This window comes from Lissotriton vulgaris, chromosome 10, assembly GCF_964263255.1.
Source record: "Lissotriton vulgaris chromosome 10, aLisVul1.2, whole genome shotgun sequence".
Taxonomy (NCBI): Eukaryota; Metazoa; Chordata; class Amphibia; order Caudata; family Salamandridae; genus Lissotriton; species Lissotriton vulgaris.
In genome coordinates this window covers 175,136,460-175,149,079 of record NC_141698.1, presented here as the reverse complement: position 1 = coordinate 175,149,079, position 12,620 = coordinate 175,136,460, and the positions used below count along the sequence as shown (strand labels likewise).

The 12,620-nt window shown below is 49.1% G+C and overlaps 1 protein-coding gene across 2 annotated transcripts in view; it reads left to right on the top strand.

The window, feature by feature from the left end:
- Positions 1 to 12,620, top strand: part of LLGL1 (LLGL scribble cell polarity complex component 1) — a 542,661-nt gene that overhangs the window by 232,298 nt on the left and 297,743 nt on the right. For both annotated transcript variants that reach the window (XM_086940821.1, XM_086940820.1), the window contains exons 5-6: positions 4,221 to 4,379; positions 11,880 to 12,042. In XM_086940821.1, coding sequence (XP_086796947.1) covers positions 4,221 to 4,379; positions 11,880 to 12,042 — 322 coding nt within the window. The remainder of the gene's footprint in view (positions 1 to 4,220; positions 4,380 to 11,879; positions 12,043 to 12,620) is intronic.

Here is a 12,620-nt window from a genome sequence, read left to right as displayed (position 1 = left end):
ATCCTGAAATACACAACCATACCATTGTTGCGTCCACGTATCTTTGTATGGTTGTGTGATTAAGTCTTGGTCTCAGTGTCCTGAAGCCACCACGCGTTCAGACGCCAGCTCAACTGGCAGCAATTCTGCTCACAGCACTCATAGTTTCAAAGGAGTGTGGTCTGAGAGACCAAGAGTATGCATGGGAGTATCCTGCACCCTGTGAGATCCGAGAATGTCAGAAGAAAGTAGTCCAACTCGAAGAAGACCTTGTGGGCCCAGAAGTAAAGGTATAGCTCAGTTACCCTAGATGCAAGACTCCTAATGCGTCCACCAAATCCATGGCTTCAATAAAACTGGCAAGGGGGGATATCCTTAAGCCGGCACTCCACCGCCTTGGAGTTCCTATCTCCCAATCTGCCACCATATTGAAGCCCCCCCCTCCTCCCTAACGCACAACACACACACAAGAACCCATCATCCTGCAGAAACTTATGTGTGAGTTGTGGAGGGGCACTGACTCTAGCCAACGCAATAGGGTGTCTGTGGAGGAGAAAACCTGATATTGCAGTGTAGCATTCAAAATTGTCATGCAAAGTCCTGTCCAACACCAGAGGACAAAATTGATGTATAAAAATGACCATCCTCCTTGACTCTTGTGCAAATCCCATATGTTACACCTGTATGTATCGCATACAGGCGAGGAAAGGGCATCTGGTGCCCACTAGGTTGGTCTTCTGTAGAAATAAATCTGCCCAGTGCCAATTACCCTGCTCTAGCACAGCACCTCTCCCAACAGGATCCAAGATATCTTTAACAGTCCAGGTAAGGAGACGAACAGTGCCTGGTACTTCAGCGTCAAAATAGTAATTCATTGGGCATGTCAATACCAGATTTGTCGTCAAATGGTAGAGGTAGTCTGGGTTATAGTCAGACATGTCCATGTGTAGCGATGTCTGAAGTATGAAAGAAACAAAGATGAAAAACAGTAACTGAACCCTTGCATCCCCCTCCCCATACCACATAAACATGAAGTATCTGTTGTGGAATAAACTAGTAAGCTTTGTCAACCATGCAACCAGTCCCCAACATTGGGCCTCTGCACCATTCCCCTAACAACCCCAGAAGACTAACCACAAAAGAAAAAAGAAAAATAGAGGAAAAGAAAGGAGATTGACGGTCCATGTTGTCAGCCGCATGCCCTTCTGCTATGGTAGCAAGGTAGTATTTCTATGATGGACCCAATTACTTGAATGTTCCTTTGGGCCAAGGCTCCTGTTGTAACCAGGGTGAGAGAAGCCCCTTCATGTGTTTAAATCCATGTTCAGTACACACGAGTGGCAGAGCCCCGGGGCGTCGATTAACCCAGCGGTGGAGTGGCGCCCCTAGAATCAACGCAGCAGCTACCAACAGGTCTGGCGGTATCACAACTGTGAGCGAGTAAGGGAAAGTTGCACTGGGGAGGGAGCCTCTCTTCCAGCCATGCCCAAGCCACTTCAGATGTATCAAAGAAAAGAGACTTATTCAGATATATCACTTTCAGCTGTGCAGCATGTATTGAATCGGAAGCGCTCATAGCTTCTGCTTAACTGAGAGGACTGTGTGTCTCTCTTGCTGTACTTTCCGACGTGTAATCGGGGAAAAACCATCCCTTGGGCAGAGTCACATGTCAACGTCTCCTTTAGTAGAGAAGCCCTAGGGATCTTGTTGTGTCAGCAAAGTTAAAAATACAAGTAATTATGGGGTGAGGCGGATCGCCCGGCTGTGGGCCTGTGTGCCTCTCCACTGGAAAGCAGGGTGACTACTCCTCCTGCGGCACCCAGGAGTTTAGCCAGGTAATCACGAGTTGAGTGGAAGACATCCCCTCTGCACCCTCCGTGACCCCCACAATTCATATGTTACATTGTGAACGGTCATCCGCGGCTTCCTCTCACGATTCAAGGTAATGCACAGTTTTCTGAAGTCCAGAAATAGTGGTTTGTAACATGTAGAGTTTATCTTCTGTTATCGAGATATGATCCTCAGCCTCCACTACCCTTGCAGTCTTATTTCACAATTCCTGCCTTAACTGAGAGACATGCACTTTCAGTTCACCCATTTTCCACTCCAGAGAGTATTGGAAGTCCTGGATCACCTGCAAGATGGGGGGGCTGAGTGATCTTTGGGAACAGGTGCAGCTGCCATTGGGAGATCTTTGTCAGCAGCCTCTGCAGGTCACGTATATTTGTCAATATGGCCATGGGAAATCTGGACCCTGAGTTGTTTCTTTCCCCATGATTTGCCCAGAGTGCTCCCAGCAGCCCGCGATGGATAGAGCAGGCAATAGGGATTCCTGGGCTCTATAGATCACCCTGACCGCCCTAAATGAAGACAGAAGAAGAGAGGGGTCATCGGGCACCACCCACCCATAATAGAATTAGGGTTCGGTGAATCGCCCACTATGCATAGTATCCCAAGGGAGAGTCAGAAGGCCAGTGCATGCTACTCTCCTGGTAAATCTGGCCAACTGTCCACACCCATCCAATATCACACCACTGTACTGAACTGGGGACTGTACTCCTCCCACAAGTCTGACTCCTCATCAACCTCAAAGGTGAGGTCTTCCAAATGGCTCAAAGGGCAGACACCCACCACGTCAGGGTGCACCGTGATTCGTGTTGGCCTGCTCGGGCATGTACTCTTCCAAAGAGTCTGGCGGCTGTCAATATCCATTCAATTCTGCCCCACACACAGCCTGATCACTCCTCAGCCCCCAGAAGTGGTCTTCCACGCAGGGCTGGGGGCAGGTACCCACAACAGTTTTGGGCCGCACCTGGGCCACTGGCGACAGGCCCCAGATCTTAATGGCTCCCTGGCTCGTGTGGCTACGTGGCCTCCCTGGTTTAGCCTCCTAACTGGCATCAAGGGCCATTGCTCGCTTGTGCCAAGGGGAGACCCCCTTCCCCATCTTGGGGCCTCAACAACGGCTCTGGGCTCCCAATACAGTAGGCCCCAGCACCGACGTCAACCTCGCAGAATCACCTGTCAAGCAAAGGCCACCCACCACTCGGGGGCAGGGGCCGATGCGCTCTCCTGACCTGAACAGGCAGCATATTGGCACCACTGGAGTCCTCTGTGATGCAGCTGCGTGACTCAGTCGCCCACGAGCATTTGGTTCCAGTATAGGGCATTCAGTTCTCCCTGTAGGTAGATAGATTCACTTGGCCGACGACCGGGGGTCTGACTTGATTGCCTGTCTTGGCCCTCCCCACACCAAGCACGCAGCACAACATCTCCTCTACAACCGAGCCCCCTGTGATATATTCTTGTGGGGGCTCTAAGCCCTCCCCGCAGCACCCAACTCCAGTGCCAGCGCTTTCTACGCCTGGGGGCCTCTTGGTCTGGCAAAAAAATCATGTTGATGCGGAGTGGCTGCAGAGCTCAAAAAGTGGCCGTCGAGCTCAAAAAGTGGCCGTCCTGTTCGGTGTCCTGACCATGCCCATTGATGCAGTATTTTTAAAAGGTATCCTTTCAATGGTGAGCCTAAAGTGAATATTTCACAAGTAGACATGGAGTTTTGGTATGGTGCCCAATTCGACTCAATGAAGACTCTCCGATTTCTAGTCTCAGATTTCTAGTGTTTAGCGGTCCTGGATCCCCCTCTAGACATAGTAGAATGGGTGCCTACATCCCAGCACTAATTTACATTATTTTATTGTTTACAATGCATTGTGGAATTTCATAACCCTTTTGTTTCTTGTACCTGGGTATTCTTCTCTATCCATAGCATATTCAGACGTAGCCACAAGCACAAACCAAAAGTTAGTTGGGATCCCACTTCACTATACTTGGTCTATCCAGCCCAAGCTAGAATCTTTTGTACACAAGATTATAATATAGTCACTCTGACCCTGCTGTGGTTTTCTAGTAGTTGGCAGATGCTAGTGTGCTTTTTGTGTACGTTTCTTTCCTCTTCTTGTTTGGCACTTCTCTCCCCAAGTCCTCTTCATGCATTCTTGCCTAATGGCTTGGTCAAATGGATCTTTGTTTTTCTGGGTGTAAATATCCCTTAATTTGATTCCTCATTGCTTGCATGTTTTAATCGTTAGTGATCCACTCTACATGTGCACATTCTAGATTAAAACACTGAGCAGGTGGTGGTGCTGACTTCACTTTAAAAACATCAATGTTTGCACCCTGTCTTGGGTACAGTTTGAGATCATGCTAATTTGTGACATTCTCCTCTTTCTGACTGTTGCCAGCTCTCCTCCAAGTGTCACCCGAGTGACCGTCATCCTGGTCAAGATGTCCTGTGACCTCGCATGCCTTGGGACCGAGGGAGGAGGAGTTTATTTCTTAGCACTTCCTGGCCTCTCGCTCATTGAGGAAAAAAACATTCTACAGGATGAAATTCTGCAGTGGTAAGATGAGGTGGGGAAAGTGAAGTGAAGTGATGGGGAGGGCGGGGCTGGAGGGATGGGAACGGGAAACCTATGTGCCCAGAATTTTATCTATCCAAAAGAATTGCTAGACCACTCCAAATTGGCGGGACACTGTCAAGTTGTGAACTTTCATTTTACAAAGCGGTGCACTGTGGGAGTGGGAATCTTTGTTTTCCCTATTAAACTGAAGAACCTAGTGATAATGACATGTAAAATGAAAGCCCAGTACCAGGGACATGGTGACCCTTCTGATATGATTGTTCAAAACAAGTCCCTAGACTTTAATCTATTGAGCACTAAAGAACATAATTGCTACACTATAATGGGAAAAAATAAGTGTACACAAAGAGATGCATAATAAAAGCTTTTTATTCATACAACATGACATAACTGTTTTTTTGGGGGGGATGAACACTGCCTGTGAGATCACATTGCAATTAAAAACAACGAATATCACAATCTCATCGTTCTCTCAATGCATAGAACCAACAAGGATACAGTTCCTGTATATATATTTCAATAAATACAATCCTGTTCAAATACTTTCAATACATTCATCACTATTTCGCAACCATGATAATGTGGGATAATAGTGTTACTATTCAATGATAACAAAATTGTCAAAGATACTAAAAGGAAACCTTCTATCTAGAAAGGAAATATTTTTCTGTGGCTTTCCTGATGAAGGTGCTTGTGTTGCCGAAACGCACATAGACACGATTCCATTAAGATCCATCAGTGATCAAGGCCAACACATTGTGTCTCAATTTGAATATATACATTGGAAATATTTTCCTCTATTACGCAGTCCTTGCTTCACGAATCGTGTGGTCTACAATGTTCTACCTTCGTTTTTCCTATTTGGCAAAGCGTTTTTAAACTCCTTACACTTAACCATTACTTCTGCTGGGAAATTGTTGCACGTAGCGTCTAAAGTTTAAGAGACCATGTACTAATGATGCTATAAGACATTCCCACAAATCATGTACTCTACAATGGAAGCGACAAGCTGATTTGTGGGGCAGACAACGATCTCCCAAAACAGCTAGATCTCAGATAGTAAATAGCACGCTACCAAAAGAGTTGATGACTAGCCTCTAAACAGATCTACCCTGACTTGAAGGCATGTGGGGTGAATCGAAATTTGCCTAGCTTTGTAACGGTAAGTTTCAATTCTATTAAGGACACGGAGGCGAGGATTATGCTTTTCCTTCTTCGCTATTTATTACAAACAAAATTTACAGCAGCCCAGAAAAGCACGGACTCCAAAAACTATTGCATATATCCCAAACACAGGGATTAAGAACATATCAGACACAATTACAAGAGAAAAACTACATATCCCATCAGACTATGGTACTCACATAACATTAGTCCTTTCATAGTGTCCACAACAGTAAGGTAGGGCATCCCATCTTGTGTTCCCTTCCTCTTTCTTCGCGCGAGTCACGCCAAATTTTTCAAAGGTCTTGTTTCGAACCTTCATTACCTAGCGTGAAAACACAACAGCGTAAGCGTTGTAAACCACTAGGACTGCTAAAGTAAAAACTCTTCACATCGGGAAACATTGCAAAACACCATAAATTTGACTTAACCTAGAAGCAAAAACTGCTTTCTTGCGTCCATACGGGTGGTATCTCCACAGGAGTTCTGGGTGGGATAATCCTTGCCTCCGTGTCCTTAATAGAATTGAAACTTACCGTTACAAAGCTAGCCAAATTTCGATTCTATGTCGGGACCGGAGGGTTCGGATTATGCTTGTTCAAAGCTTGCTTACCACCAAATTCGCAATATCCACCACCGGTTTGAAATAAAACCTTTTGAAGGTGGAATCCGTGGACCAATCTGCTGCCCGCATTAAGTCCTCCAGACATGCTCCCAAAGAGAAAGCTTTCGAGGCCATGGCCCCCCTAGCCGCATGAGCTCAGAACTTCTTAGTATCAATGCCAGCTTCTTGCAGCACCCACCGCACCCAGCGGGCTATAGAGGGGGAAGACACAGCCTTGTGTGGCTTTCGCAGAGCAATAAGGAGCTGCCATTCACCCGGAGGGCGAAGTTCTACAGTGACGTATTCATACGTCTTCAGGCACTGAACAACACAAAGTTTGGGAACGTCCACAAAAGTCGGATAAGAAATAGATCTTGTTGCAGACTTTGTGCAGCGGCCTACGGTAAAGGTAACCCCATCCGGGGAAAACACTCTCGCCGAGACATCCAGATCGTGCACATCCGGGACTCTACGACACAACACCAAACACAGGAGCATAGCTAACTTGGCTGACAGTTCTTTTAAAGAAAGTATTTGATATGTTGCCAAGAAAAAGATTCAGTACCACATTAACGTCCCACAGGACTGAATATCGCGGCTCCGGGGGTAAAGAAAGCCTCACACCCCTAAGGAGCCTACAGACAAGAGGATGTTCCCAACCGGGGCACCATCCAACGGCTCATGAGCCGCCGAGATTGCCGAACGCATTGCGTTAATAGTCCGGCAGGCTAAACCGTCCGCTGCTAACTCTGCCAAAAATTTTAGGATGGGAACGACGCCTGCGACCAGGGGATCCAGGTCCCGTCGAAGACCCCAAGGAACCCACCTGCTCCACGCTGATCGATACTTCTTTGCAGTACTACTTGCCCATGCCTTTGACAAAAGGTTTTCAGCCGTCTCCGAAAGGCCTGGGAGCGACCAGCGTCTCCGGAAAGCCGCCATGAGGCGGAGAGAACCCTCCATTAGGAGGTGATGCGGGTCTCCGTCCGGATTGAGAAGAAGACGAGGGAACCGGGGGAGTAGGATTGGAGAATCCCAGGAAAGTTCCAGAAGAACTGGAAACCAGACTTGCGATCTCCACAAGGGCGTCACCATTACCACTTCCGCCATCTGGCGGCGAAGCTGGGGCGCCGCCCGCACCACCATTGAAAAAGGCGGGAATGCATAAGGCCGTTCCTGACTCCAATCCTGGAGGAACGCATCGTGGCCTCCGCGAGAGGATCCGGCCTCCAGCTGAAAAATCTTGGTAGCTGGAAGTCCAAGCGGGATGCAAACAGGTCCACTGAAAAGGGACCCCACATTGCTTTCAACCACCGGAACACTTGTACATCCAGCTTCCAAAGGCTGGAGTCTCGCAGGTACCATGAGTGCCAATCCGCTACCTGATTGGCTCGTCCCGGAAGATATTACGCCGTCACTGAGACATGATGGGCCAGACAATAGTCCCAAAAATCCTTCGCCAGATCCGCTAGAGCTCGTGATCGCGGACCGCCCAGATGGTTGACGTATCGAACCGCTGTGGGGTTGTCCATTCTCCAAAAAACACATGACTTAGCTGAATCCCTGGTCCAGCAACGGACTGCAAAGGATCCCGCCAGAAGTTCCAGGCAGTTGATGTGGAGCCTTTGCTCGTCGGATGACCAAGCGCCGCCTGTGGAGAAATCCCCGCAGCGGGCGCCCCAGCCCGACCTCCTGGCGTCCGATTCTATTACCAAGTCCGGCACTGACCAGAAGATTGCTCGACCATTCCACGCCTCCATATGAGCCAGCCACCAGGCCATTTCCCCCTTCACCTCCTCCGACAGAGGGACCAATTGGTCGTAGGTCAAACTTTTCCTAAGGTGGTGCGCCTTGAGGCGTTGAATGGCCCGGTAGTGAAGGGGTCCCGGAAAGATTGCCTGAATGGAAGACAAGAGAAGTCCTACCACTCTGGCAATCTGAGGCAGGGAAGTGTGTGACTTGGAGATCGTCTGCCGTAGCTCGTGTTTGATTTTGGCCATCTTCCGGGATGGAAGACTGAGGGATGCTTGCAAAGAATCCACGACGAACCCCAAGAATACCATCTTCTGGGAAGGAGAGAAGACAGGCTTGTCTTCGTTGATGATGAACCCCAGTCCCTGTAACAAGGAGATCGTTTGATTGAGCTGAAGTACCAACCTGGTGGGACACTGGGCCATCAAAAGGATGTCGTCCAGATAGGCAATCATCCGAATCCCTTGGCTCCGAAGGACCTCCACTGCTGGATGTAATAGCTTGGTGAAGCACAAAGGGGCAGAGGAAAGCCCGAATGGAAGGGCTGTGAATTCGAAGATCTTATCCTTCCAGAGAAACTGAAGGAATCAATGGTGAGGAGGATGGATGGGCACTACTAAATACGCATCTTTGAGGTCCAGACAGACCATCCAGTCGTTTGGAAGCAACACGTCTCGCAGCAGATGGATGCTCTCCATCTTGAAATGGTTGTAAACTAACCAGCCGTTGAACTCTCTAAGATTGATCACGGGTGTCTTGCCCCCGTCCGTTTTCTCCACTAAAAAAATGTTGCTGAGGAAACCGTAGGGGTGACGCGTTGATCAACAAATGGCCCCTTTGCGCAGCAGCGCCGAGACTTCGTCGTCGATCAACTGCACATCTGTCTGGGAAAAACTTATAGGGCGAGGAGCCCTTAGTTGGCAGGGCCGATCGTAAAACTCTATACGGAAACCACGCACGGTCTGAAGGACCCATGTGTCCGCCGTAATTTCTGCCCAAGCCTCTGGAAAAAACGCTAGTCTTCCCCCAATTAGCACCTGGTTTGCAGGAATCACACTCACCGTGGGAACTGTTGTCTTCTGCGTTGTCCTGAAGCCTCCGCACCCTCGGAAATGTTGGCCTCTGGTCGGGTAGAAATTGTTGTAATTGGCAGAGGTGTTGTACTGGCCTCTGCCGGAGCCTTGCCCTTTGTTGGGTTGATTCTGACCGCCACGGCCGGTCGTGAGGCCCCTACCGCAACCAGCCCCTCGGGAGAAACACTGCTGGAACACCCTTTTAATACTGGACTAGGCCTTGTCCAGAGAGGTGAATGTTGAAACGAATTTGCCTAGCTCCTTGATCAACGGGTCTCCAAACAGGCCACCCTGCGACACAGCGCCAGCCTCTGAAGAGGCCAAGTCTCCCAACTTGGGGTCCAATTTGATCAGCAAGGAGCGTTGACGTTCCGTCGAAAGGGCGCAGTTGGCGTTCCCTAAAAATATGCCCGACACCTTGGCCTCCTCCACCATATCCAAGATCTTTGTGATCGGGCCTTTTGCGTCTAACAGTTTGTCTTGGCATGAGCGCCAGGAGCGATCAATTCTCTTACGCAGGTCCTTGACAAACTTCGCCATAAATGTGTCCATTTTTCTGTCTAATTCCGGGGTCATGGCGACTTTCCCTTCCAGTGTAGGACGTGGACACTCCCCCCTCGGACAACTCCGCGCCTCCTTATCTAAAGGCTTGCGGAGGCGTCCAGCCAGAAACTTCGCGACCTTGTCTCCAGGCGTTCAGACAGCCGACCTCGGCTGTCTGATTTCATCCGGGTCGAGCATGCCTGAACTATCCTGGGGTAACTGCCGCGGAGCTGGATGGTCGCCAAGACCGCACCGAATCCTAGTCATCAGTGTCTGCGGGGGAGTGTCTCCCCCCCCCCCCCCCCCCCCCCCCATCCCGCCCCGGGGAGGAAGGGGCTGTCTCTGTCGGTATTGAAGGTCCCGGGCCGGAAGCGGCGCAGGGGCAGGTTCGGTCGCCTTAGCTAGAAAAGCGTCCCATAGGCGCTCAAAGGCATCCCTATCTACACCCCGCGCTCCCCCAGAGCCTCCGTCCCTACAAACCTTCTTAGACGCGGGTGGGTTCCCCTCCGAGGGTGCTGGATCAAGTGCAGGAGTCCCTAACTGCGCTGGCGCCAACTTTGCGCACTCCTCCACTATGCGGGCGGAGAGTCTGTCCTCCATGGGCCCCACTATCTCCTGCACACATCTATAGATTGACTGACTGATCTACAGCTGCATAAAACTCATCATCCCCTAGATACTGATGAGCCTCTTCTTCTTCGACATAATACCCCTCTGCCATAGTTGACCCTTTGGTATATGTATTTAAGGCAGGCTGAGGCTATGCTGGCGCTCACAAAGCCAGATTGTGGGCCAACCAGAGGTTAGCAAGGCTATTGGGGCCGGTGGAACCGGGCAATTACAGAGGCAGCACCCGCCTCTAAGCATGCCGACCCTCTCAGAGACCGGGTCCACGCCGCCTCCCTGCGCGCTCTAAAAATGAAGGCAACTGCAAATAAGCATAAACTGCAGTAACAAACCGCTACTGGTGCCAAATACTGCCCGCAGGCGTAGACGTGGCCGAACCGCTGATACGGACCCCGTCGGGCGTTCAGAAATGGGGAAAATACAACCCCGTAAGGGCATTCTGGGTTAGGCAGCAGACGGGGCTCCGGCGCGGCTCTCTCTCCTCAGTGCGGTTCCTGTCAGCGAGCGGAAACCGCGCTGAGGCAAACGAGACGCGACTGCTCCCTCTAGCGACAACGCTGCGCAGACGGGGACATCGCGTAAGGGGCGAAAGCGTCTCTGCGATCCAGGGGCTCTAAACTGGGATAAAAATTAATACTTTAACGATATAAAGTAACACAGAGCCCCCAAAGTGCAATAGAAACCTCACATGCAAGAAAATAACCTTAATCTACGCAATAACCTCCACAAAAACAAACTTTCTGTGAGAGATAAACATAAAGGCACTTAACTGGCTGCAAAGAAAGAGGAAGGGAACACAAGATGGACGCCCTACCTTACTGTTGTGGACACTATGAAAGGACTAATGTTATGTGATTACCATAGTCTGATGGGATATGTAGTTTTTCTCCTGTAATTGTGTCTGATTTAATGTTCTTAATCCCTGTGTTTGGGATATATGGAAAAGCTTTTGGAGTCAGTGCTTTTCTGGGCTGCTGTAAGTTTTTTTTTTTTTTTTGTAATAAACAGCGAAGAAGGAAAAGCATAATCCGAAGCCTCCGGTCCTGACATAGAATTCAGATTCTTAGAGAGCATCAGTTCTTTACAAAAGACAGTCATCTTACAGCAGAAGACCTCTAATTCCGTTAGAGGTAGACATGCACTGGGGTGGGAGGGTCTTATAGCATCATTTGTAAATTGCCTTTCTTGTACGTGGAACAATTTCCAAGCAGAAATGGTGGTAAAGTGGAATTCGTTTAAAAATGATTCGCCAAACAGACAAAAAGAAGGTGTAACTTTGTAGAACACATGATTTGTGAAGAAACAGCATAATAGAGTTCTAGATGGGCTGGGGGTCCTTATTTTACCATGTGTGCCTGTCCTTAGAATCATTGGTCACTCAGTTGATGACTTTGACCATCTGCCTGCCTCTTTCCTTCCGTTATTGTGTGACCAAATTCCCCAACTTGGCAGGTCCTTGTTTTCTTGCCCATTACGTTATTCTGTGCGCAGTTTATTTTGGGCACTGTGATCTCTAGAAAGTACTATTCCATTTTGATATTGTAGTAACTGTGTACAAGGTGGTCAGTGGGTTTCAGGTCATAACTGCTGCATTTGTGACAATGGTAACCCAGACCTAAAAAGGAAATGTACCAATTTTTCTTCACACCATCTTTACTGCTGCATTCCAGACTTGGTAGGGCAATCACTGATTAACGTCCTCCCTCTCTTATACAGTGTGCCAGATGATTACCGGTGCGGGAAAGCCCTTGGACCAGTGGAATCCCTACAGGAACACCCACAAGACTCCAGCAAGATCCTGATTGGTTATAGCCGGGGCCTGGTGGTCGTATGGGACCATACATCTCGACATGTGGACCACCTTCTGCTGGGGAATCAGGTAAGAGTGCAATGGTACATGTCATGCAAAGCTGCTCCAAAGGCTTTAAAATGAAGAGTTGCTGGAGAGCAGTGTAGGATATGTATTGCTGCTGTGTACTTCAACCAGTAGGCAGCCTTCTTGCTGTGTTAGACCCAATGCTGGACATTCCACCACCTGAGTTGCACAGTCTACAAACACACTGCGGCAGTAGGAGGTGGCAGAATGTTTGGGTCCGCTGCATGAGGAAGCAGAAGTACAAGTAAGGCAACGCCCCATAAGGAGCAGGATACAGGGTGACCCCCTCTGTAGAGAAAAGTGGGGGTCAAGGAAGGGGTATGTCTCAGTAAAAAGAAAACATGCAGCCCACCTCAACTGTCTATACATCTGGGCCGCTGTCCACCCACAAAAATAAAACCTCTTTCCTTCCATAGTGAACATTGGAGAGAGGCAACAGAAAAAGGTATGTGGGCTAATGGGGAAGGTAAGCATTGGGGGTAGACTGAGGATTTGCCATGCGACAAACACTGTCAAGTAGAGTTTATTGATGTGAATACCACCATCTGTAAATAGCCCAAGCAGCTGGGCTGTGTCCTGTC